Below are 27915 nucleotides of genomic sequence, written 5' to 3'. Positions count from 1 at the left end.
AATAAAGGAATTCGGGTGAGCTTGTCTAGTATTGTGTCAGTTCATAATTTGGCTTGTGAATTTTAACTTTCAATTTTAGTGAAGAAAAAGGAAAAGAAAACAAAAATACACGAGAGAAAGGAGGTGCCACCAGAAAAACAACAGACTGACATCAGCCATAAAAGCTCTCCACAGAGTGTTTCACAAGAGCACTCACAGAAAGTAAACCAGGTTCCTCATCAACACAGTGACCAGCCGTTTGAGGAAGGCAGCTCTTCCCCACCCTCTGAAGCTCGGCAACAGGCTACAATAGTTTCACCTCTGCGGAAACCTAGCAAACAACCTCCTCAGCCACCTGAACCCAGTTTGCCTCTGCAGCCAGGTCACGTGCAATTAAAGAAAGAATCAATCAAGCCTGTTCTGAATGACTCAAAGAAAAAACAGCCACCGCAAACGGAATCAGGTAATCTGAACATGACTAGGTCACGTTTACACACTTTGTTGCTGGGTGTTCGTGCTGAGTACAATTTCTTATGAAGCTCGTCCATCTTTTCCAAGAAGCTGCCAGCTCAGTTGGAAAAAAAAAAGGATATTTATCAATATTGCAGGGCTTAGACTTCATCATATGCTGGCACTTCCCTCCACTCTTATGTGGCATAGTGGGCTTGCAGCTTGCACATCTGCTGATAAACCTTGTTGTAAGTTGGATATGAGGCTGATTCCTTGCGGGAGGGGTGGGGTGTTGCAGTGAGCGTGAATAGAGTGAAGCTAGAATCAGATCGACCACCTCTGCAAGCAGCATTGTAATTTGCTAGCTTGTGTTCCTCTGCCTAGGGTTGCATGGTCATCTGTCACATTATAAAACTGATTGGCGCTGTGTCTTGTGTCTTGCAAGGTAAATATCCTGTGTTACAGTGTAAGGCTGGAGATAGCTATCCTTGCAGGCAGGTACTGGGAAATTCTGTAACATGTTTGCATAACAATCAGATTTATTTAATTTTGTTAACTCTCCTTCTAAAGAGTAATCATCTCCGTGTTGCTGCCATAATTATTTATCTCCAAGCAAGAAATCTTCCATACACTTATTCTGTCTGCTGCCATTCGTTAGTGCATTTGCTGTGGGGGAAATATGCTGAACACAAAGTGGCCTTCTGTGATTGATGTGAAATATAGAATTCATTTTCCATATTTATTTATTTTATTTTATTCTCTCGCTTGGGGTACTTGATCAACATATTGCCTCCTAACAAAAATGAAGGCAAGCAGGCTATTTGCTTAAATATTGTAATTCCTATCTTCAGTGTGCATCTTGGGTGACAATGTGGCTTATTTCCTATTCCATGGGAGCGCTTCCTAATAAAATTGAGCCCCTGCCATGAGAGAAAATAGATTTACACTTATTTCCTGTTGTGGGTATGTATATTGCTCATCCCTTACTGGCCATTGAGCGGGTTGATGGTGGGTTACCTTATTGAATTATTGCAGTCCACCCTGCGTATGAGGGTGCAGTCCACCGTAAGGCTGTTGGGAATGGTCGAGGATTTAGATCCAGTGATACTGAAGGAAAGTTGATACCTTTCCAAGTCGGAAGGGTTTGCGACTTGGAGGTGATGTTCCTGTGCTGTTCCTATGTTGAGTCACTGAAGCTGGAGTCTTGCTTGATTTCTGTTCTCTTTTCTGGAGTGCTGAAACCATTCATAGAGTCCAAAATGCTGCACTGGGTGAGATTTTAATTAAACACATTACTGTGTGACCATTGTGTTTTTATAACTTTAATTGTTAGGATGCTCCATTGTGCTGACATTCATTGAAGGTTCCACAAAATCCTCAATATTTTCAGTCATAAAAGCCAGCTGTGCCTTCTGTCAGATATCAGGATTTTATTGCATTTATCGTATTTAGTGGGGAAAATGCCTCCTAAAGTGTGAACCTGTTGTCAGTGCAAGGTTCATCTTGGCTTGTCACTTAATAAAATCTTTGTTTCCCCAGCACTAGAGCTGAACAAGCAGAAGAAACCCCCTGCTCGTTTCAATATTCAGTTAAAAACTAAAAAGCCGAAAGAAAAGGTGAGATTTAAACTTTCATCCTAGGTTTTTAATTCTACCTTAAAGATCAACTCCAAAACATTCTGGTGCAGACATGTTCTGCTAGGTTATTCTGGTGACATTAAAAAGTATGCCACTGTATCAAAGCTTTTGGTGATTGCGTTTGTCTAAGATGTCTTCTGTAGGTCCCTGAAATCAGTTGGTCTTTTTACAATGCTATTCTATTTCAGCTGAATGGTAGAACAGTGTCATCAAACTTTCTTTCATGTTGAGGCCAAACAGTTATTTCTGTGTTACCCTGGCTAAATTTCACATTTAGAATTTCCAATGTAAACTGGGAATTCAGGTGTGCAATAGTCCATGTGCCAGATACTTTTACTGTGATTTTCCATCTAGTAAGGTTATTACAGAAAACTGTGTAGGCTACAAATCAGGTGTGTACTTGCATTCATAGACCACACTTGTGTTGAGGAATGCCCAATTGTAAATCTTACATAGTTGTGCATCTCTTGCCTTGTAGTTACTTCTTCCGCCACCTATCTCTTTTTCTTCATGCCATGCACAAGTGCAACATGTGGTTCAAGAGGACTATGGGATATCAGAGTTGTCCTAGATATACACAAGAAGCCTGTTGTTGATTCTCCTTGGGACTTTATTTGCTATTGGAAGGAAAGCATCATGTCTCTTCCTGATGTCTTCCTTAGTCTTTCCCACCTGTGTAGAATCATTTGATGGGATTGGGGAAACTTGTGGTGTTGTTGATTTTGGTTCACGTAGAAGTTAATGGTTTGAAAGGGAGATTACCTTGTTTTAAAATGAATTCCCTTATTTCCTCCCCACCTCCTACTTTGTGCAGGTACAATTCCACTAAGGCTGGCAGTTTCCTGGTGCATTGCCAAATGTGCATTTTAATGTATGCGAATCCAGACAGTGAGTGTCACAAACTCCTTGACTGTATGGAGCACTACAGACATTTTACTTGATAATTTTCTTTTTACATATGTACTGGATACTGAGACCATTTGTAGCATCAACTGTTGCCCCGATTGAGAGCTGTTGACAGCACATTCTGGGCCCGTATGCCTTAGTCCAGTATTAAGTAGTGCCTTTTACCTATGTGGACAGCTGTGGGTAGCTTTGGAAAAAAATCCAGTGTTGGCTAACCTTTTTGAGTTAATTTTACAAATTAACCAGAGACCAAGACTTACTGGCTGGGAGCAGCACATAGTAAGACATTGGAAGCAAACTCTCCATAATGGAAGATCATGGAAACTAAATCTATAATTTCCCAGTCTGGGCTCTGCACGTGATCAAGCTCGCCACAAGGAATGCTATTGCTTGCAACATTCTCCTGGGTTTTATTACTTTAATAGAAGCATTGTCAATTCTAGCTGTTCAGTAAGACTTTATTTCATTGCTGGACAAATGATGATTTATTTCCTGATCTTGTTAAAATAGACAAATCAAAACCTAAATAGGCAAATTGTTAAAATTTGCAATTTCTTCTCTAGCTTCCCACTGTGTCCTTGGATATGTCAAATCAGACTCGGGAGCTTTTATCTACCTTCATGCATCTTGGAACGCACAGCATCACTTGCCTGTAATACAGACTGCCCTCAGTTAACTGTCACAAGTTCCCATAGCTGACCTCTTTGGTTTTTGAGTGGACCCATTTTCTCCCTAGTTACCCTTTTTGCCTATAATACACTTATAACATCTCTGGTTCTCCTTAATTTTATCTGCCTGAGATACATCTCATGCCCCCCTTTTTGTCTTCCTGATTTTCTTCTTAAATATGCTCCTCAATACCCTATACTCCCACTGGGAAACACTTGATCTGAGCTACTTATACCTGACTCGTGCCTCCTTTTTCCTGACCAGGTCCTTTTGTGTAGGATTCATCTGTTTTAGACAGGATCGCTGACATTTCCATGCTTCTGCTGATTTAGAACCTGAAGTTTGAGTTAATGCTAAGGTTATCATTTTATAAACATTCAGGCTTTATTGCAACCTGTAAACGTGCTACTAACATGGCAGTGGTTTGAAATATCTTGAAGAACTGCTCCATCTGGGCTGCTTTACCTAATATCCACGTTTCATGAATTTTGAAAGAAAACATGAATTCATGTATTTATAAGAGTGGTGCTTCTCCCTTTCATCTTCCTGTCAGGACAGAACTATTTCAACTCTGTTGGAGCAGCCCTGTCATTCTGTAAGCAGGTGTAACTTGGGTTGATTTTGCTGTTCAACATTCCTACACTCTTAGGATCTATGACACCTGCAGCTTGGCTTGGGTGTAACTGGGACCTTTTATTTGATAAAATAAACCTGAACACCTGTCCTACCTGTTTTATAAGGCAATGCGTCCGCACAACATCTGATTGGACTGCCTGGCTACTTCATGAAAAGTTTCTGTTTAGCAGAAGAGGGAGTACTGAAATAGAGCATGAATCAAGGCATTTAGAGGAGAAAACTGAGGCAGGGGAAATAAGAAGAGTGGAGGTTGAGGAAGGTTAGTGATGAATTAGAAAGTTTCAACTGAGACATAAATGCATGGAAGTGTGAAAAAGGAAAAAAGGACATATAAACAGTGAGGCACAGGAAAAAAATAGAAGAGTGATATGGAAATATTAATCACCAAATGTATTTTGCAAGGTGTAACACTGCTGTAAGTACTGGAATCGGTATGTATTGTTCCATTTACTGGAGTCTAAGATGGTCTTTTCATTTCCACCTGTTCATGAAGTGAAGCTACCTTTTCTGTTCTACATTAGGATTATATAGCATGTACAATTCCTTGAACATTATGCTATCTGAGCTTTTTCTCAATAATGTTTTCCAACACTTTGTTTATTTCCTTTGTTAGGCGGGACCAGCTCTAACTTAATTTTATTCTCAAAATCCCATTCCACTGTTGGTTTATTGTTTTTCCCAATGGCAAGAATAAGTCAGGGGTATTGGTGATAAAAATGTTAATCCTTCACTGGTTTGGAACAATGAAGTTTATATTTTCTTTGCTCCGAGGTAATACAAAATGTTACTGTTGATATATTTACATAGAACAGGATAGGAACAGGCCCTGGGCCCACAATGTCTGTCCCCAACAAGATGCCAAGACTAACCCGAATCTGCCTGCACACAATCCATATTCTTCCATTCCCTGCATATCCGTGTGTTTATCCAAAAGTGGCTCAAATGCCACTATTGTATCTGCTTCCACAACCACCACCCCTGGCAGCTCATTCCTTGCACTTGCCACGCTCTGTGTTTTAAAACAAAAAACAACTTGTCCCGCTCATCTCCTTTAAATTTTGATCTCCCAACTTGAAGCTCTGCCCTCGAGTATTTGATATTTCCATCCTGGGAAAAAGATTCTGCCTACCATATCTATGCCAACTACTATAGCTCTATAATTGGATTTTGGCGTTGAGCCCCCATTCATCAAGAGTCAGCATTAATGCAAACATATATTAGGGGTTAAATCACCTGATTCGCAATTAAATGATTTCCCCTCCCTATCATAAATATTTTTTCATTGGCTTGTTTAATGTCCATAGAATTGAAATGGATTGAACTACATTTGATACAGATTCATGACAACCTAGATGCTTGGCCTTGGAAAGAAAATTTATAGGTTATTAACTAATGATAATTGGCCTAGTTTATTACTGTTAACACTGGATCGGTGAGTGCCAGTGTACTTAATTTGGGAGTTGCCTTGTTAGATTATCATGCTCTTTCTACAGTTGAGTTATTCACTAAGTTTTGCTTGAGAGCACAGTACTCCGTTCAGGGTTATTGAGCATTTTTCTGTGGAACGCTATAATGTGCTCAATGTAAGAGTGATTGGTTGTGGACTTGTGCTGGGTTTCCCCCATATGGGCTGGTCCAAATTTGAATTTGGCCTCTGGATATTTGTTCTCTGAAACATCTCCATTGAAAGAAAATACAAAATCCAATGGCAAGTAAATCTGTTTTCACAAATTTTGACAAACACTTGCTTTGGTTGATACATACATAACTATATTGAGTCCATTTTTGGTTTACATCCACCACAGGATAGGATGTAAGGTGAGAGCAAAAGCATGGAAAAGGTTACCTTGGCTACTGGTGAAAGACATGCATGGTTATTCTTGAGGCATTATAGTAATTCCAAGCCTTCCGTTCTTATTACTGGATAAACTGTAGTGAGCACCTTGAAACTGATTTCATAAAATGCTATTGCATCCTTGTAGCTCCTCGATTCTGATTCCTAACCTATTGATTCTCAGATTGAGGTATCCACACCTTTGGACCCTTGCGAGGATTCTCCTTTTAAGTGGGCGAAACTGCAATAGCAGATTAATAATGTCAGGGTGATCTATATTTGCGGGGTTAAGGCAAGGTTTGGAGAGACAAGTCTCATTGGTGGTTTTGGATTGGACATGGACATGGATGGTATTGGAGAGAAATCGTTTAGATTGGAGAGTTGGAAGAACAAGAGACTACAGTTGCTGAACAAAAATAGACCACTGGTTTATTTGGTGGTAAAGCAGCATATGTGAAGGTAAAGGGAAAGCCAATGTTTCAGGGGTTAACCCTGCATCAGGGTTGAAATGTTGGCTATACCTTTGTCTCCACAGATGCTGCGCGATCTACTGAGTTTCTCTGCCAGTTTGCTGATTGGGGAGTTTTTGGGGCAAATGATGATGTTTAGGTAGGTTTCCTCTATGATGGTTAACATTTAAATGATTAATGTACAAAACATGATGGTAATGGTATACAGCTAACAAATTTGTAACAGTGCATAGTATAAAGAATCTTTGGCACCTTGTTCTACCCGAAGGCACTAAAGTGATCGGCAGTAGAAGTGTGTTGTGCTTGAGGTAGCTCTCAATGGACTACCTGTTTGACATAGCCTCTCTCCCCAGTATGTATTCTGAAATGATTCATAAATATTCTAGCTGTTGAAATTTTTACTGAAAGGGTATACATGCAGTCTGTTTGGTTTGAAATTGGAGGTTTCCATTTTGTTTTACTCAGTTTTGAAACATAATTCCCTACACCAATTGCTTCAGTTCCATTCCACCAATGCTCCCCTGGATGAAACGGTATTTTGTAACACTGAGTCATGCAAATGATAAGCTTTCAATTCCTCATGGATGCTGATTGAGCTGATCTCAGCTGGGACAGCAACTGAACCTCTGCAGATGGTCTCAACTCCTCTCGACTAGGATAGGAAACATTAATTGGTCGGGGGAGGGGTTTGAAATACCACATTCCAGTGACATTCCTTTTATTTATTGTACAGAAAGTAGTTTGCATAGAGATCTGTTGTATTTGAACTTGCTTACAGAAATGTTATGCTTTGAAAATGTTGACCCCCCCCCCAAGTAAAGGCTTTCATTTAGAAATATTTTGATTTTTTTAAGTAGTGTTACCTACACAGGCACTGCTGTTCTATTTGGCAACAGATACAGCTTTACACAAAACAATTGTATTGATTTCATGCTTCTTATTTTTAGGACAAAGTGATTCCTCCCAGTAAGTTTGAACCCAGTACTCTGAATCTACTCACCACGTTCACAAACGTCAGTTGTGGAAAACAGAAGCCGTTATTGGATGGAGTCCACAGGATCAGAGTGGATTTCAAGGTAGAAACAAGAACTCTGAGGCTTCACATTTGCACACTTGGCCACATTGGCTCTGGGAAATAGCGGCTGCAATACTCATTTACGTTACCTTCCCGCCATTAACCATCATTTCCACAAGCATGCATGCAAAGTTCTAAACATTTAAACATGTTTATGTGACTGTGAATCCAAGGACAATAGTTTAAAACACTAACATCTTGGAGAGCACTATTTCATAAGGGACACATCAACATATTCTCATTCCATGGGTGTAAGGAGGTGTAATGAAGACTCGTTATTTTATTATTTTCCCACTATACCTCCAAGTTACTACTTTGTAGTATATTGCTTGGCTAACTTGTAGAACTGATTGTGTAACAAGCTTATATGTATCCAGGCTATGCCAACAGCCCCATCAATCTTCAGGACAGTTTTGATCCACATTGAGCTTATTTCTGACTTTGAAGGGAATTGCAGGCACACTATGGATGTGTGTCTTAAATTTTCACAAGGAATATTGCTGATAGTGTTTCTGGGATTATCATGTAAACCACTGTAATCTGAATTAAAGATTGAGGTAAATCCTATTAGCTCCAGTTAGTGCCAGAGTTTAACAAAACACCACCTGTAATGAACTTGTATGTTCTGTGACGGTTATGATACTATTTACTCTATATCAATGTTCTCCATGTGGATGTATGTTCATCCTGGCATTCATTGCTTCACTTTCATCATATATCTAGAATGTTGTGTATTATTTATTGTAAATTGCATATAATGTTCTCCTTCTGAAGAACTGAGTAAAGTTATTCCCAACTGTATGAAGCAATGTATTCAGAAACCTGTTGCATGAATGTTGACTTGAGTTAGATGTCCATGTACTTGATGCAATTATCTGCAGAACTCTAACTGAATTTGATCCAAAAAGAATAACTAGCTTGCTGTTTATTTTCTGATATAATTCTATTGACTTTTTAGGAGGACTGTGATGTGGAGAATGTGTGGGAATTGGGTGGACTTAGCATCCTGACCTCTGTACCCATCACTCCCAGGGTGGTGTGTTTCCTCTGCGCCAGCAGTGGACATGTGGAGGTATGGTTCCCTGCTAATGTTCATTTAATTCGAGGTCTGTTTGGATGTAATATCAAATATCACTGCATTGAGGGAAGCTAATTTCTGTTTTGGGCAACTTATCTCAATTCGGGTATGAGAGGAATCTCACTGCACCTACTTTAGTCTTTTGGTTTAAACAGCAAGCAGCATGAAGGCAAATTGGAATGCTGAATAGAATGTTTAAATTTATTGGGAGCATTGAAAATCTTAGAAGTGATAGCGTGAAAGCTTCAAAGTTGGCAGTTTCTCTTAACGGGACACATATTCTCTGATCCTGTTTGCTGCTACAGTATAACATTCAGATTCAGATTCAATCTTTATTGTCATTGTGCAGTGTACAGTACAGAGACAACGAAATGCAGTTAGCATCTCACCCAGAAGAGCGAACATAGATATATGTACAAACAGTAGCAGTTGTGCAACATTTGAACTGCTATTCGCATTGGAGAGGAAAGGTCTGACTTAATTTTATCTGTTAATCTCAGTGAACTTTATAATAGTTTGTACACCAGAATATCTAACTAAAATGTGGACCTTGTAATAATGTTGAATAAGACTTTCTGCTTAATTCATGCTATTGCAGTGGTGATGTGTTTACTTCAGATCCAGGATATGCTCTGCAAATTCTCTTGCATGGATTTGGATTCAGAACCTAAGCAGACTCACCAACTGCAATCCTGTGGGAATACTATACTGTCAGGAGTCACTGCGTTATGCACGAGATGTGGACATGGTGTTCTGTTTATACATAGGTGGATTTATAGGATGCCAAAGCACTGTTTTGAGGAAGATCTACAGTGTAATTCCCCAGTCAATATTTATCTCCCTGTCATCATCACTAAAATAGATTATATGTTTATCTATAGGAGATATGTTTGTTATCTCCTTATTAATTGAGACAACTTTTGTTGTGTGTGAATTGGTCCTTGTTCCTTACAATGCACCAATGAACACCATAACAGGTTTTTATTAGCAATAAAATGCTTTAACACTTTGTGCAAGTGCTGTATCTGTGCAGATACTTATTTTGTTTCATGTGTGCTGTTTGCTCATTTATTCTCCGTTTCAATTGTTTTGCAGTTTATTTACTGTCAGGTTTGCTGTGAGCCCTTCCACCTCTTCTGCCTGGAGGAGAGTGAGCGCCCTCTGGAGGAGCAGTGGGAAAACTGGTGTTGCCGGCGCTGCAAGTTCTGCCATGTCTGTTGCCGACAGAATAAATCTTCAAAGGTAACGGTATCAGATAATGAGCTACCCTTTGAATATTTCAGATGAGTCATTGCGGTAACACTAGTGCAACATTTGTGCGGGCGTAATCCGGAATTTAGGATTGCCTACAATATTAATTTTGAGTCGTGTATTCCTAGAAAGATTGTCATTGTCTGCTCTGGTGGTACCAGACTTTTATTCCTTTCCTATCCCCTCCATCTTGAACATTATAGAGACCTGGAGGAAGAAACTGCAGATGCTGGTTTACACTGAAGATAGACATAAAATGTTGGAGTAACTCAGCGGGACAGGCAGCATCTCTGGAGAGAAGGAATAGGTGATGTTTAGGGTCGAGACCCTTCTTCAGACTGAAAGTCACAGTAAAGGGAAACGAAAGTCCCTTTCCCTTGACTTTCGGTCTGAAGAAGGGTCTCGACCCGAAACGTCACCCTTTCCTTCTTTCTAGAGATGCTCCCTGTCCCGCTGAGTTAGTCTAGCATTTTATATCTATCTACATTATAATACTACAGAAATGGAATGTGGATCTTGAGGTGGATGTTAGTTTTATTTAAAAAACATAGTGAGAATAAATCAACTCTAACTCAAACTCAGACTTATTAGGACATTCTGCCTTCTCAAACATGCCAACAACTCCTCCCACAAGAAAAATCATCAGTTTCTTTCAGTATCAGTTATTTCTGTCAAAGAACATATTATAAAAAGTTACGTATATTCTCCCATTTTAAGTTAAGCTGTTATCTTCACCCTTCTACATGTTCCTGTTTGTGAACATTAGCTCTGGTAAATGACCTGTCTTCATTCCATGCTGTTGCTACTGAGGGACAAGGCCAAGAGATACCAAAGACTGAGGCTCAGCTGAAATCAGGAGATATTGTGTGTAATCGGACAGATGACTCACCTGTTACATGAACTGTCATAACATCTGTTTGAAGAGAATGTGTCTTATCTTGATTGACCATTGCATGAATGCACTATCTATTTAGTATCAATATGTTATTCAGATAAAGATCATCCATTTAAATTTCCTTTAGATTATTTTTTTGCTTGGCTAGTTTTTGCAAGAGCTCTGGTGCTTCCCCTTACAATAGTCAGTTTGGAATTTACATTTCAAACCTCAGCTTGTCTTTGTTTTTACAAGCTGATGAACTGTAACCAGCAGTTGTTTTAATTCTTTCTCATTGTGTTAATGAGGATGGAGGTAGGTTGCAAGTGGAACTGAATAATGCTGAATTTCCCCAAGGGAGAGAGGAGTTCTGAATAATTTGTTTCTTGTGCTGAATCATGTGAAAAGTAAAACATCAATTCTTAAAACATTTATTTTAACACAGCAGCTTCTTGAGTGTGGCAAGTGCAGAAACAGCTATCATCCAGAGTGCCTGGGACCCAACTACCCAACAAAACCAACTAAGAAAAAGAAAGTCTGGGTAAATTTTGTTAATTCGCGCAAAGTTGTGACTGTTGAACCATTTAATTTCTTCGTTATGTGGGCATATCTATGACCTGCCTCTATTTTAATGTAGAATTCACACTGATCAAACTAACAATGCAATTCATTATTAATATGGTTATTCATTATGGAACACATAATACAGGATCAGCCCAAGCTCTCTGAGAGCAACATTTAATTGATGTGTGCTTAATACTTCAATTCAGGATTGAATTGACTCTTCCTCCTCAAACATCTGCAGATACCCATCTGCCCCTCCTCCACCACCCTCTGCTCATCACCTTCCCCAACCGCCTCTGGGTTCCCTTGATCTCCCAACTGAACACAGGAAAATTAATAACCTCTCCAGCTTGGGTTTAAATTGGTATATTCATGTGCTCAGGATTTGTTAAAAATAAAAAAAATTGAAGTCCAGAAATTTGAACTGAAAGCACAAAAATGTTGTAAATACACAGCAATCTCTTCAGAATGTGAAAGATTTCAACATTTCAGTTTGGATTCTTTATCAGAACAAATTGTTTATCCTTTAGATGTCACTATTTTCCTGTCCGCTTCTATCTCTTTCTGTTGGTGATCTTTTTCTCTTCTTATATTCTGTTTTAATTTGACATCACCTTAATGTCTTCTAATAAAGATCTCCTCCGCTGTAGATATGCACCAAATGTGTACGCTGTAAAAGTTGTGGAGCGACAACACCAGGGAAAGGCTGGGAAGCACAGTGGTCACATGATTTTTCTTTATGTCACGAATGTGCAAAACTCTTTGATAAAGGTAAGTGTGTGTATTTTGGGCATCAAACTGTCATTCCTGGACACCAGTTGTAATGCAGCAATTTAATTCATGTCATTTTCAAGCAAAGAAATACAGATTTCTAGTAAAGCTTTGCCCACAACAAGTTAGATGATGAGAATCATGGTTGTCATTTGTTAAAAGAAAATAGAATATTTGATTCTCATGTGAAAGGGACTTTACAATTATGGAAAAAACATGATGTTTGGCAGAAGACATGAGTGTAGAAACAAGAAACTGGGGGTGCTGATTTACTGAAAAAGACACAAAGTGCTGGAGTAACTGCAGAACATGGGTAGATGACATTTCAGGCTGGGACATTCCCAACCTGAAACGGCACTTGCACTACTACTACTGTATGTACGTATATATATTTATTGCTCATTATTCTATGTTTGGTCTTCTGGGTGAGATGCTAACTGCATTTCATTGTCTCTGTACTGTACACTGCACAATGACAATAAAGATTGAATCTGACCTATCCTTATTCTCCAGAGAATCCTCCTTAAGAGACCTGCAGGGTTACTCCAGCATTTTGTGTCTTTTACAGCTGTAGTTTTTTATTTTTTAAAGAAAACCTATTAGTAAATATTTGCTGGGGTTGTGGGAGGGGTCTTGTACATCACAAAATTACTTTAGCTGTCAATATATGTTTGTGTGTTCTACAAACTTGCATGTTATAGATGTAAAACAATATTATTAACAGCCAAACAGAGAAAGAAGAATGCTGATGTTGTCGTGCAAACTAAACAGCAATCCCTGGATGATCTATAATTTCAAATCTCTTCACATGGCTTTGGTTTAACTTTCAAGTTTCTACCTAGTAAAAGACCAGCTTGTCTGGAGGAACTTCCACGAACAGCATCAGTAACTTGTACAGCTTTGACACTTGAACTCTTTCTTGATTTTGAGTCATTTTCCGGGTTAGGTTTAGGGGGCTCTGATTGTCCTTCTGACCCTTGCACTCCTCACAAGGAGCGGGAAAGATGCCAGGCCATTTCATAGCAGGATAATCCTGATTCTGATGTGGACCATGCATAAACGATAAGGTGATGGGAAATGCAATGAGATGAGAGCTAACTTGGGAGACTGAGATCTCTGGTTTGATTGGTGGCGACAGCTGCTTAATGCCTATATCAAATTTGGGATGCATTTGTTGACCCTTTAAAAATTGAAATCAATTTGTCACTACTGTCGTATTCACTGATTAAATTGTGTGATTACCACGTCACTGTTGAGAGACAACATTCATCAGTTGGTATGCTCTGCCCGAATCAGCTGAAACCCAAGAAAAGATAAAATCGGTTTAACCATATTCATGAGTCCCTTTGTTTTCTGGTAGCAGAATAAGTACATTTCTGATTTAATTAAATCCAATTGGGCGAATTTTGGTCTGTGATTCTCTTCTATTTGTTCATGAATCCATTTAAAAAGCTATTTTTGTTTTCCTCAGTGCATTGTTGGTTGGTGGTGTAACCTAGCAGCTGCATGATTAGCCTCCATTATGTATGCTTTATGTTATTATGTGATTCCAAATGTATTGAGCAATAGAATGCAAACACATTTTCATAAAATTATGACCAGGCGCGTGTCCAGCAGTGTTGTGCGTTGTCAAGAGTACTGGAAGGATACATGGTACATTGATGGTCATTTCCTGTTTATTTTTAGGAAACTTTTGTCCACTGTGTGACAAGTGCTATGATGATGATGATTATGAAAGCAAGATGATGCAGTGTGGAAAGTGTGATCGTTGGGTTCATGCTAAGTGTGAAAGCTTGTCAGGTATTTGGAAGAGCAGACTTTGTATTCTGGATGAAAACTGACAGCCCATTTAAAAAGATACAATTGCTGGTTGATGTGTTTTTGCTTTGTTTAGATTTAATTTGTTTTGAGCTCTCAGTGCGAAGTATAAATGCAGAATGCTTTCTATCACAGTAGCTTATCAAGTTCACGTTTAGTATTTCATGTAACTATTTCTGGCTAAATGTTTTTGGAATCCCTAATTATTTTTTCTAGCCTTAATGCGACACTACTGTTGCTTGTACTTTCCTCCCATTTCCACGACCGAACATGTAATTGCCCCAATAATATGGCGCAAAGTGCTAGAGTAATTCAGCAGGATAGACAGCATCTCTGGAGAGCATGGACAGGTGACGTTTTGGGTCGGGGTCCTCCTTCAGACTCTTCTGAAGAACGATCTTCACCTGAAAGATTACCTGTTCATGTTCTCCAGAGATGCTGCCCAACCCACTGAGTATTCCAGCACTTTGTGTCCTTTTGTGTAAACCAACATCTGTAGTTTCTTGTTTCTGTCCCAATAATTTGGCTAGTTAATTAAAATCATTCGTATAGGAACAGAGAGAATCGTGCATCATTAAGTTAAGCTTCAGTTACTCATTGTTAAGCTGCCCATCCATGTAAGAAATTGCCTACCGTAAGAACATGCATACTGTATAATTGGCAGATGGCACTTTGTTTAGTTACACATTTGGAGAGATGATAGCGATCAGATTTGAACTTGTTTCAAATGTAATCTATTTTATCCAACTTGCTCTCTTCTGTAGGAGGGCTCTACTTTTCCACTTCCTCTCCTGCCCACGAACACTGTATCTAAAACAAAACCAATTTGAAGGAGTGGCATTAGTTTGATTGTCTAGCTGATTCCACATTTATGATTGGCAGGAATCTGCTCAATTCAGATGTTTTGTTTAGTGCAACATGTATCTTCATTAGTGCTTTGCACCCTTTACTCTGCACAGTTTTCTCCATTCATAAATATTCCTCATATTGATGATAAAATTACACAGAATCTGTTCTAATAAAATCAGAAAAATGTCTTGCTATGCATGACAATTTTTACCATTGATTTTATCTTCACCCAGATGAGATGTATGAAATCTTGTCAAATCTTCCAGAAAGTGTGGCATACACATGCATAAATTGCACGGAGCAACACCCTGCAGAATGGAGGCTGGCATTAGGCAAGGAGCTGCAAATCTCTTTAAAGCAAGTCTTGACTGCATTGCTAAACTCTAGAACAACCAGTCACTTGTTGCGATATAGGCAGGTAAGTCTAAGCTGCTCATTCATCACAATGTCAAAGAAATCATTAACAAAAGCATATTAATAATTTCACCTGTGGTTTTCATACATTGATTGCTGTTATCGATTCATGTTATTAAGCATGGTTTTTACGTAATCAGAAATGAATCAAACCGATAACTCTGGAAGAAGGATTTTAGCCTTGAAGTATGAGTTTTGGCTTGATTTGATGAATGCTGTTTCCATTTTCCATTCTTTTCCTTGGTAGGGAGAGAACGCGAGTGAAACAATGGTCTTCCTGGGTCTGTTTTGATGCCCATCTTTTAAAGCGCGAGATAGCCTGAGGATTTGCTTAGGACAGGACCATACATCTAGGTTGTGCTGGTCCAGGCATTACCATGTTGATGAAATTAAATCCTCGAGTTTGTCTGATTAAATGGATACAAATAATGATTTGGCATAATTTGAAGAGTTGGTTAGTATTTGTGGGGAGGGGAGCAGTGGTTCTGATACGATACTGCCCTGGCCAGCATTCTGTAATTAATTGCTCAAAGTTCATAGATATTTGTGAGACTTATTTATAACCTGGCTGCTATATTTAACTCCACGACAACAGTCATGCACTTCAAGGAACAAACTTGTTAAATATGGATGCCCATTGATTCCCTGAGGGCAAGGAAATGAATTGTTTTATTGCTCTTTTGTGTATTCCTGGGAGAAATTACTTTCATTCCAATGGATTCCTGATGGAGATCAGGAATTTTCAATATTGTATTAAGTACACAGTGTCAAAACACTTCATCACTGAACACTTTCAAATTTATGAAAATGCTGCATGCCGAAGAGAATATCTAGTCGTATTAACTATGATAGGAACTGTACAGTTGAAGGCAAAGAAATTCATTGCCCACAAAGGTACAGCATTAGGAAGCAAAGGAAAACCATGTTTGGTTGTGGACTCATCACTAAGAAATCATTGGTGTCTAAGGTGGTGGATGCTGCTGAATTGGCCTTGCTCTATGCACAAAGAGCACCAAATGAGACGAGTAAATTGGGGAAGGGGCCAATTTGTGGGGTTCCAATGGTTTGGTAAGATTATTGATTGGACTGTGGTGTGAGGGTGGGTTGAATGCTGGTGAACCTTGAGTTAGGTGCCTCTGATTATGCTGGTAAATCAAGAGGCTGTAGTTAGGGTAGGGGTGTGGGGCAGGTTTGGTTATCAGGGCCTGGGGGTATGACATTGTGTGTTTACCAAAAGGAATTAATTAATTATGATTCATGACATAACTCCAAAGTCATATTTCCTGAGTAGCATAAATCAACCAGAAACATTCACAATTGCATTCCTCTCTGGGGAAATATCAATTCTTACACATCCGTCTCAGAAAAGAAAACAGCCCTGCCTGATTGAACTTTAAGGCCTTGTTGTTTGTTGTAAGAGACTAATTTCATTTAAATTTGTATCTTGAAATTCAATGAATTTCTTTTTTTTAAAGCTAAGCTGCTGGTTGCGATATATAATTTGCAGAAATTGCACAAAAGATGTGCTCTCCATAACAATATATGTGGATGAGAATCTCAGGAGGAGCATTGTAAAATAAACACATATTTGAGATTGTCCTGTCTTTGTTTACATGTTCTGTTATTCGGATATCTACATTTGATTTGGATTATAAAATAGTGAGGAACTTTTTCTTTGTCAAGCAGACCACAGTTCTGGCTCGGATTTGTTCTGTTCATACCTTTCATTCATTTGTTCTTTGCACCTTTACATACCTCTAGTTTCCCTCTCCCCTGACTCTCAGTCTGAAGAAGGGACTCGACCTAAAATGTCACCTACTGCTTTTCTCCAGAGATGCTGCCTGACATGCTGAGTTACTCCAGCATTTGTGTTTATCTTTGATGTAAACCAGCATCTGCAGATCCTTCCTCCAGAGTTGATAATGCGATTTGAAGTTTTCACAACATAGAAATTGAGATGGTCTGTAAGTGATGTGAAAGATTTTCCAGCTGAATTCCATTTGCTGTCTTTCTACCAGGCTGCTAAACCACCTGATTTAAATCCAGAGACAGAAGAAGCTGTCTCTGTTAGAAGTTCACCTGAAGGTCCTGATCCTCCCGTTCTTACGGAAGTAAATCAGCAGGATGAGCAACCTCTTGATCTGGAAGGTGTGAAGAGGAAGATGGAACAGGAGAGATATAATTCGGTGGTAAGTTTGTCATTAAATTACTTGCCTCGAATTAATAGAGATACACTTTGATTAATTTGTCTGCATTGGGCCCATATCGCCTCTAAACCTTTCCTTTCCACCCTTATCTATCTAGACCGGTCCTATCCCTAAGAAAAATGTAAGACTATTCCATGTACTGCATCTTATGTTCTCCATGAAATGAGTCGAGGTCTTCTCACTAAAGTATACTATCTGTTGCCAAACACTTTAGTGGCTGATTATCTCCCTATTTTGTGTTCAGCTCGAGTTCAGCGATGACATTGTGAAGATCATCCAAACAGCGATGAACTGCGATGGTGGGCAGCCTGAAAACAAAAAAGCCAATAGCATGGTCAAGGCTTTCTTTATACGGGTAAGAGGGAAAAAAGAGCAATTTATCTGGGATTTTCACTGCCTATTTTATATCGATACAAAATAATGGTGCAACATTAAAGTGTTAAGATGCAATAGTGCTGCAAAAAGTCTGTCTTCAAGTACCAACAGTCATCAACGGTTAATCATAGCAACTGAATGATCAAATGTTCATCTTGGATCTAATGTTCTAGGTCGGAATATTTCAGCAGTTTTGAAATAATTCTGTTCCCGAGATCCACTTAAGTTTTCTTTTAAGTTTTAAAATTGTAGTGTTAATGTTGAGATCAGGTTTTTTTAAAATCTGTGTATCTCCTCTCATGCTCATCCTTTCAATGTGACCCAACTCCTGCATCCCTAGACTGCATTTCCACTAAAATGCTGACCAACTAGCTTCCCTTCCTGGCCTCATGGATTCCTCTCTGCAGGTACTGTTTCCTCACTGAAATGTATTGTCATCGGCCTCTCAGAAATAAGTTCCTCTACTTTTCCCCTTCCCCTCCCTCTCACCTCTCAATCTTTGACAATTATTTTTTGGAGGATAAAGGAAAGAGAAGTGATGTTTCTCAATTTATTTTTGTTTCTTTCCCATAGTTTGAGCTCTTCAGGACATAATTTAACATTAGTTGTTTCAACAAACAATAGCTTGCAAGTGAAGAAATGACAGAAAACATATAGATGGCAGTGAAAGTTTTAATATTTGGAGCATGTCAAATCTAATGGCTTTTTTAAGCTTTTGAATGCCTTTGTAGGTTTTCAGACCCATATTTGAAATGGAAACGGGGACAGTTTACTTAGTAAGAATTATGCTGAAAGCGAGGAGGTTTGAAACATTTCTACGCATGTAGGAAGATTAAACACAGCTTTTGAACTTGTTTATATACACAATTTGGAACATACATATACATTTTACCAATTTTGTTATTAACATAAAACATTAAACTACAAAGGAGTGCATTCAGACTTGTTTTGCATATTTCAAATATTTAATAAAATGAATTAATGTTGGTGTCTCCTATCTGAATATCAGAACTATTCTGCAGGAAAATCCCCTACACAAACAATAATTAACCTAAGAGTTAAGGTCAGTACGCAATTAAACCCAACTTCTGTTTGCTTCTGGAAGTTATTATGAAATGTTACCTCACTCAAGAAATATTAAGCCTGGATGGTGAAGCAGTTTTAGTATAACAATGTGAGCTTCCTTCTTCACAATTGAACCAATCACCTTACACCAGGGGTTCCCAACCTTTCTTGTCCCGTTTACCCCTGGCAACTTTAATAGCACATTACAATGTTATTTCATTTATTTATGAACAACTAATGATGAACAGATACTGGTATACCAGAACCAAACACAGTCAGTCAATGAGAAACAATATGTACAAATCCAGAATCAACAAATTTACCCCCTGGGTAGGCAACATTTTCCCAGGTAATTTTTCTACATGGTGAAACCGAAATGTATAAAAATGGCCTTTATTAAAATCTGTCAATGTGCACTTTAACCACATGTGATTTTTTTTCTTTACAAATCTCAAATTGTGGAGTAGAGAGGCAAATAAATAAATGATGGGTCTTTGTCCCAAACATTATGGAGGGCACTGTACTCAAGTGTGTAACAAACTAATGATTGTACTTTTCCACAGGCATTATCCTAATCTGCTGAGTTGTTTTTTTTGCAGCATTGTTTTTGTTCAGTTCTAGTGAATAGGCCATTTGCTTGGTTTATTTATACATAATTGCTTGGCTCAAATTTAAGATATGGGATGATAATTGAAAGGATAACTTTACAAATTACAGTTGACCTCTTGGACAGCCTTCCATCTAACTTGACCTGTGTTTGCACCTTACATAGCAAATGGAACGATTCTTCCCATGGTTTAGTGTGAAGGAGTCCAAGTTCTGGGAGCCCAATAAGGTCACTCCAAAGTGAGTATTATTAGTATTATTGGCCATTGTGTAAAATAAGGTAGTATGTTTCTTGTTTTAATTTTGATTTGCGACACTAAAGCCTGAAGCTGTGAAACTACCCAATCTCTGAAATGTTGAGCTTTTCATTATTCCTGCCGGTGGAGACTGACTACAATATGCACAAGCAAGGATCCATCAGACATTTGCATTATGACCACATTTGAACTTCCAATGCCATTCTGTCAACCTTACCCCCCCCCCCCCACATCAATTACATACGTTTGAGATTTGCATTCTTATTTGAGACGAATGACAATTTGAATTAATTATGGATAAGAACAATCAAAACTTGATTTGGGGATTTACAAATGTACACACGAGCATCTTAATTTAACAGCAATATGGGTCTGAATCAAAAAGATAGAAGTTCAAGATGTGGAGGATGGGATGGGAAAAGACTCGTGGCAATGCAGATTACTTTCATCACATCATCTGTTTTTGAGGTGCTTTTTTGTAATTAGGGTCTGGGGGTGAGGTGGTTTGAAGATAACAACTAAACAGTTTTGGAAGATGTTGGATGGAAGGGGGAGATTGCCTCTTAGAGAGAAACCATAGCAATCTGGTCAGTGCCACCTCGACAGGCTCGGTTGTTCAGATTCAAGTGTATGTGAGCGCCAGAGATAGGGGGCTCTCTAGCCAGTGACACAAATAGACTTTCTGGGGCCAGACAAGACTCCAGGATGGAACACACTGCCAGGGAGGTGGTGGAAATACATATGATAGCAGCATTTGAGAGGCATTTAGACAGATGCATAGACAGACAGGGAATAGAGAGACACAGGCCATGTACAGGCTTATGTCGATTAGTGAGGTTGGCATGGTCAGCAAAGCCATGGTGGGCCAAAGGGGCAGACGCTGTACAGTTCTATTTTCTATTGATACCAATTAGGGACAGGATTGGAGACTTAATAGAAGTGGGACTTCAATCACTGACAGAAATGAAATTGTATTTCTTAACATGGGACAATAATGGAAAGTGGTATCAGAATTGAGGACAGGACGGTTGATTTGAATCTTCAGTGAGGTAGAAGGACTGGAATGATAATTGGAATTTTAGCCAGAGAGGAATGCATTTTTATATCCTACATTGGCACAGAAATAAAGAATGGCTTTTAGTCAGGCACTGGCAGGATTGTAGATTAAAATGTGGAACTAGGTCAGGAATGCAGATTGAATGTTTCTGGCATTGACGGCAGGAAAACTGATTTCCCAGCAGCTTTTTTTCGTGCTTCATTTTAGTGCTTCCTGTTCAGAATTACAAAATGCCTCAAAACAAGTTTAAAAAAATCAATATTGAGAATATGATTTGGTCACAGGATTTAAATCTGTATCAATGTATAGTATCATGTAAAACCCCCACTCTGTCAACAGAAGTTTGAAAACCAGTTCTGCGTGTCGTGTTTCAGCTTAATATTTCTATTATATGAGATTCTATTGGCTTTCTGCTGACTGGTTAGCACGCAACAAAATGCTTTTCACTGTACCAATACACGTGACAATTAACTAAACTAAACTGAACTCTTGACTGGATTTTGGTTAATTGTCAGACAATTCAATGAAACATAATTGGCTTAGTAACAGCAGTATGACATTTGACTTTACACTAGCTGAATACTGAACTACCTCCTTCAAGATAGTGTTAAGTCATTCCCATTCCATGTTACTTGTGTGGTAGTTTCCTTTTTTTTGGCCACAGAGCTAGGAGTGGAAATTACAAGTTTCTGCTCTTGCTGGAAATGCGTTTGTGCAAAGGTCTGATAAGGATTGGAGTGAATTTAGTTGTAATGCCCATGGGGCATTTGGCATTGTTTATGCTTGTGCCCTAATACTGGCTATTGCAATGGTATATGAATTTGCATTTAGTGGAAATATATTGCAGAGATAAGTAACCAACTCATGTGAATTGAAGTGGAGAAAATTGGCCAAAAAAGGAGAATACAGAGATGGGATATGGCCCATTCAGTTTGTATTATCATGAACTTAACTTAATTTCTTCCCTGTGACGTCTTTTCTTTAAAATGTGGAGATAATTACCTGTATTTGGTGGTTTGTGGATGGGCCATCAGATCTTCCTAACAGACTGCTGGGCACACCATTAACATACCACAAAATAGATTAAAGTGCTTCTGAGTTCAATAGAGCAAATATTAATTGTTGAATCTAATGTATTTCAGTAGCGGAATGCTTCCCAATGCCGTGTTGCCACCATCATCTGATCACAACTATGCTCAGTGGCAAGAGAGGGATGACTGCACACGTACTGAACAGCCTGCGCTCACTAAGAAGATTATCCCAGCACCGCAGCCAAAAGGACCCGGAGATCCAGACTCGCCGGTTCCTCTCCCCGCGCCCCCACTTGCAATAACAGCAGGTATAACTTAAATCTTAATACCGTGCTACATTTTTTCTTTGCATAGAGATATGAAACAGAGCATGGTGAATGGAGTTAAGATGGTTCGGGTGCAATTTTACTGGATGAAGAAAATAAAGGGGTTGAATGGGCTATTGTTATTGTTTAAATGAATTCCTGGCTGCAAAGGAGCTTGGGGCCGGTGATTAGTCTCCTTGGTACTGGAGTTTGAATTACATGGCATTTCTCTTGTCTCCCTCGCTCCAAGATCTGCTTGGTATAAAATTAAAATCTGTCCCAGCCACAGCCAATCTGAACCTGAGCCAAACCCAAGGACATAGCATTGTCTGGATAACTGAGCTAGACTCTGCTCACTACATTCTGAAGGTTTCAAACAGTCTTCAACAGACTGTTTAGTTGGCCGTTTGGGATGGGCTCAAGGTGTTTGTGGTGTCTCGTAGCTTATTTTGAAAGCATGCAATTCTAGTTTTGTGGTATGAGCTGCATATTGTAAATGACACGCTGGAGCATTTACTGTGCACGTTGGTCATCTAGTGGTCTGTAATGGTATTGTATTTTCAAAACAAGCTGTGAATGGAGATTTTCAAATTACAGAAAGAGACTTATCTTTCAAATGCAAAATCTAGATTGAATGTTATCCTGCCGTCAACGCTGAGGGTTTTCTGCCTATTTGTTTTTAGTGAGCATAGTATATTAAAATTGTAATTTTCACATACTATCCTAAAACAAAGGGTGCATCAAGGGAGAGGGTATTTAAGAAAATGGAACCTTGTGTCTTTAATGCACCTAACACCAATGTTGGAACCACAGTCAATGTGGTTAGTAAAACCAGATCCCAGTTTGCTCGCTCGTGGCTGTGACATAATTTACAACGATGCTGCAGAAATTCTTCAGCAGTCTGAAGAAGGGTTTCGGCCCGAAACGTTGCCTATTTTCTTCGCTCCATAGATGCTGCTGCACCCGCTGAGTTTCTCCAGCAATTTTGTGTACCTGCAGAAATTAATGCCTGCTGAGCCCTGGTTGTGTTCTGCTCTTATGTTAGTGTGATCACACTGATAACTGGTCAACAGATAAGTGAAAATGTAATTGCCCCAATAGAAGACTAGATTGTTTCTGATTAAGGTGGCTGGTTGTCCCCTTTTGTCCTGCAATTTAAAAGACATTCTTCTATTCAACTTTTGGAAGAATCACAGTGTGGTGTAGGCAGGAGCATAGCCGATAATGATGCTGGAACCCGTAATGCTATAATTACAAGCTAGTAAGAATATTGGAGCTTGACTCCAGTGGAACCCACAGATCTTAAACAGCAGCCCATTTGTCTTTCTGTGTGAAACTCGATTAAAGCCCGCAAATTACACTCAATTCAAAGCCTGGAACTAAATATAGATCAAATCATAACACAGCTGGTATTTATTTTGTGATTCTTTCATTTTATCTTCTTTCTGCATCCATTGACCGGCAAATGCCCATGAAATCTAAATGCAAAAAATTGCTTTGCATTAAGAGTGAGTCATGAAATATTTTTCTAAGAATGAGGTGAGTCCTGATCTCACTCCCCAAAGCCTTTCCAGCGTTTACAAGGCTCAAGTCGGGAGCATGATGGAATACTCTCCACTTGCCTGGATGAATGAAGCTTAAGAAGCTCTACACCCTGCAGGATGTAGCAGCCCTTGCGATTAGCACCCCATTCACCCACTCCATTGCCAATTCACGGTAGCAGCAGTTGTACCATCTACAGAATGCACTACAGCAACTTGGCAAGACTCCTTACATGGCATCTTCCAAACTCACCAGGCCTTTACCAGCTAGAAGGAAGAGAACACCATCACCTGGATGTTGCACTCCAAGCCACACACAATTCTGGCTTGGAGATATATTGCTGTTCCTTCCCCAGTGCTGGGTCAAAATCCTGGAACACTCTCCCTAACAGTGTTGCAGGTATACCACACCTTGAGGGATGCACTGTTCAAAAAGGACGTTCACTAGCACCCTCTCAAGGACATTAGGGATGGTCAATAAAATGCTGGCTCAACCTACAAAGCCAATAGCCCTTTCATGTAAGAAAAACTCCCCTGTGGGCCCGCGGATAGATATTCTTATTTTTGATATACAAAACATTGTCCTTTTGAAAGTTACTGCAGAATCAGCTTTCCCAGCACCCTACCAGTCAGCATGTACTGATCATCATTAAATTATTATCCTCAGGTTTGCAAAAAAATATTGATCTTCAATCTATCATCTGGTTACCAGTCCTTTTATTTCAAGATGATGTTGGTGCTTCACTTTCAGCATCTTTATTAAATGTCTGCCATCTCCTTGGAAGGACAATCAGTGACCTTTAACTTTCAGTACTATATCAATTGCCACTAAACAACTGAGAAGCAATTGCTGCTATCAGTCCAGATCTGGAAGAAGTGGACGGAATCCATACTTGTCTTCCATCCCAGCATCTTGCCAACAGAATTTATTTGTTCTTGTCACTTAACTGAATTAATGGAAGATCCCTGCAGTTAATTCTGTTAAAACACTAGTTACGTACCTTCAACCCGTACGCCCAGTCCTGAGACCACCATGACATTGAGCGCTTCTGTTGCCTGCAGCTGGCATTTTTCTGTAGTAAGGAGTCCTTGCCACTAAGTGATGATCCCTTCTTTCATCTCCAACACTGTGCCGCCTGAGTTGGTCCATATTTTGTGGGGGGGTTTTGTCTCATGTATTTTGAGTGCTCCCAGGCAAATACCAATTCTGACCAACAGTTGACAGAATATTTTGGTCAGTTCATTTCAAACTTGGTAGCATCTTGTGGAAGTTTTGAAAGTGTCAAAGAGAGGAACGTTTGCGATTAATCATTGGCAATGTTAATTAAGTGAAGTATGAAGAAATAAAATGCTTGTTTTCTTGGTAAGGCACGGACAGAAGTCGAGAAGAAAGCCCTGATATCGACCCTCCACCAGATGTCGAAGACAACAGGCAGTGTGTACTTTGCCTGAAGTATGGCGATGACAACAAAAACGTGAGTATCTGCAACCAATTTAAATTTAACAGTATTTCATGAGAGTTATCGCAAAGAATATTTTACATTGCACTAACTCACTATTGGGACACAGAGATTCCAGTGGTATTGTAAACCTAGAATTCAAGTATTGATATAGCATCAATTGAACTTTCCAGGATTCTGGGCGTCTTCTGTACATCGGTCAGAATGAATGGACGCACATAAACTGTGCCTTGTGGTCAGCGGAAGTGTTTGAGGATGATGACGGCTCGTTGAAGAATGTGCACATGGCTGTGATCAGAGGCAAACAACTGGTGAGCTATTATTGGTTTATTGTACAGAGATCCAGTGGAAAAACTTTGCTTTGCCAGCTATCCAGCCAAATCGTACCGTATAGGAGTACAATCAACAGGTAGCGCTAAAAGAGAAAGGAACCCAAAGGTGCACCTCAACACCAATCCCCAAAAGTACTCCATCTGGATTAAATAAAGGGTCAAGGACTTTGATGTTCTCGCATTGATCTGTAAAGAGGACTGCTCAGACAAATAAACAGTACAACTGAGAGGATAAAATAGTCACAAAGTGCTGGTGTAACTCAGGTAGCATCACTGAAGAAAATGGATAGATGACGTTTTGGGTCGGGACCCTTCTTCAGACTCGGAGAATAAAGTTAATTTGATTGTTGAAGAAATTCTTTATATTTCACTGCATATACTTTATATCCACAAAGGGTGCTTTTATGCTAGTGATGTTCCTTGTCACCTTTCCAATCTGTAGGGTGCAATATAATAGATTAGTTAGTAATTGCATTATAATGATATAAATAAGAAAATTAACAGTAAATAACAAAAACATGTTTTTAACCAAGTCTTGAGCAATGAAGTATAAATCTCCTAAGAAGAGAACAGTTACTATCTGGAATCTTATTAATCTTGATTACTAATCATTCTCTACATATGCTGTACAGATAAATCACTCTGGAACAAAAAAAAGGCGGTATTTAGCACAGAGCACTCATGGGGAACAAGTTCAAAGGAGCAACCTTTGTCTCTGATGGTGATTTTATACCATTGCCCCAGAGTCAAACTTTAGCAAGCTATTTCATCACAAATGACAGTCCAAAGTTTCCAATTATGCAACAAAGATCTGATGTTTAATAGCCAATGTCAATTCATCCTTTTGTTTCAGCGTTGTGAACGATGTCAGAAATCCGGGGCGACTGTTGGCTGCTGCCTTACATCTTGCCAGAGCAACTATCACTTCATGTGTGCTCGAGCAAAGAACTGTGTCTTCCTGGATGACAAGAAAGTATATTGTCAGCGACATAAAGATCTGGTCAAGGGAGAGGTAGGTTCAAGGTATATGAGCAATTTACCTCAATAATTCCGTCCATCAATGGAAGCATCTACTGGCAGTGCAAGTCCCAAAGAATAGTATGATGGAGTAGGGCTGATCATGAATTGGGGCTGTAGAAAAGTGTTTTTCCTCCATTTGTTAAAGGAAAACCCTTCTGAATGATTGAATTTGTTTCAACCAAGAAATTAACATAGCATTTAAGACCAATTTGCCATCAAACTGGTGCTACTGGATCTTTCATGAGAAACAAAAATATGTTCTACACCCCCTTATGAGATCATTTGATTCTCATAGTGCTCAGAGTATAGGATATTGGAATAGGATGGAGAAGGCCTGTTGATGTTAGACATTCAGCTTTGATCGTATTTGATCTTGGTCTGAAGGGGTGACTACACATTCTCGTATTTCCTTTGTCCTTATGGGCCATCAATATCTTCATCAGACATTGCTCATTGGCCAGCACTCTGGTCTGAGTCATGGTGTTGCGTTTGTCCCATTCAAACCTAACCATCAAGGTTGGCATTCCAGTACAATACTGAGACCATGCTGCATTGATAGAGGATTAGTTATTAAATCCTCTCTCTCTCTGGTAGGCATTAAATATCCCTTGATCTGGTCTTGCAGAATGGCACTAAAAACAGTTCTGGTCATTATGACAGAGTTGAAAGCTTGCTGAGAATGCTAACATATGATGAGCGTTTGACAGCATTGGGCCTGTACTTGCTGGAGTTTAGAAGGATGAGGGGGGGGGGCCTCATTGAAACGTACTGAATAGTGAAAGGCTTGGATAGAGTGGATGTGGAGAGGATGTTCCCACTAGTGGCAGAGACTAGAACTAGAGGTCATAGCCTCAGAATTAAAGGATGTTCCTTTAAGAAGGAGATAAGGAGCAATTTCTTTAGTCAGAGGGTGGTAATTCTGTGGAATTCTTTGCCACAGAAGACTGTGGAGGCCAAGTCAATGAATATTTTTACGGTTCTTGATTAGTACGGGTGTCAGGGGTTATGGGAAGAAGGCAGGAGAATGGGGTTAGGAGGGAGAGATAGATCGGCCATGATTGAATGGCGGAGTGGACTTGATGGGTTGATTGGTCTAATTCTGCTCCTATCACATAACCTTAGGAGAAGCTACTTTGTGTATAGTACAACAGTGATTCTAATCAAAACTACTTGAGCCTGCAACAGTGTCCTTGATGAACAAAAATTCTGTGACATCAGTTTTGAAAATTTCCATCTTAATAACTTTTAGGAGGGAGTGTTCCAGATTTCCAGTATTCATTAGATGAAGCACTCATTTCTGAACCCCCCTGGCCTACCATTTCTGATTTTAAGCATGATTTTGGATTATCTTCCCTGTCAACCTCAATCAATTCAAGCATTCATA

General features: G+C 39.3%; 1 protein-coding gene across 1 annotated transcript in view; it reads left to right on the top strand.

Annotated features, from left to right (window-relative positions):
• Window positions 1–27915, top strand: part of kmt2a (lysine (K)-specific methyltransferase 2A) — a 100138-nt gene that overhangs the window by 38044 nt on the left and 34179 nt on the right. The window contains exons 7-22 of the mRNA XM_055660533.1: window positions 80–442; window positions 1969–2045; window positions 7529–7657; window positions 8615–8728; window positions 9830–9976; window positions 11305–11400; window positions 12074–12194; window positions 13881–13994; window positions 15095–15279; window positions 17294–17464; window positions 17727–17837; window positions 19695–19768; window positions 21985–22181; window positions 25088–25194; window positions 25353–25490; window positions 26365–26523. Of these exons, the coding sequence (XP_055516508.1) occupies window positions 80–442; window positions 1969–2045; window positions 7529–7657; window positions 8615–8728; window positions 9830–9976; window positions 11305–11400; window positions 12074–12194; window positions 13881–13994; window positions 15095–15279; window positions 17294–17464; window positions 17727–17837; window positions 19695–19768; window positions 21985–22181; window positions 25088–25194; window positions 25353–25490; window positions 26365–26523 (2303 nt within the window). The remainder of the gene's footprint in view (window positions 1–79; window positions 443–1968; window positions 2046–7528; window positions 7658–8614; window positions 8729–9829; window positions 9977–11304; window positions 11401–12073; window positions 12195–13880; window positions 13995–15094; window positions 15280–17293; window positions 17465–17726; window positions 17838–19694; window positions 19769–21984; window positions 22182–25087; window positions 25195–25352; window positions 25491–26364; window positions 26524–27915) is intronic.

This window comes from Leucoraja erinacea, chromosome 32 (genome assembly GCF_028641065.1).
Source record: "Leucoraja erinacea ecotype New England chromosome 32, Leri_hhj_1, whole genome shotgun sequence".
Lineage (NCBI taxonomy): Eukaryota > Metazoa > Chordata > Chondrichthyes > Rajiformes > Rajidae > Leucoraja > Leucoraja erinaceus.
This window is presented reverse-complemented; position numbering and strand designations above follow the sequence as displayed.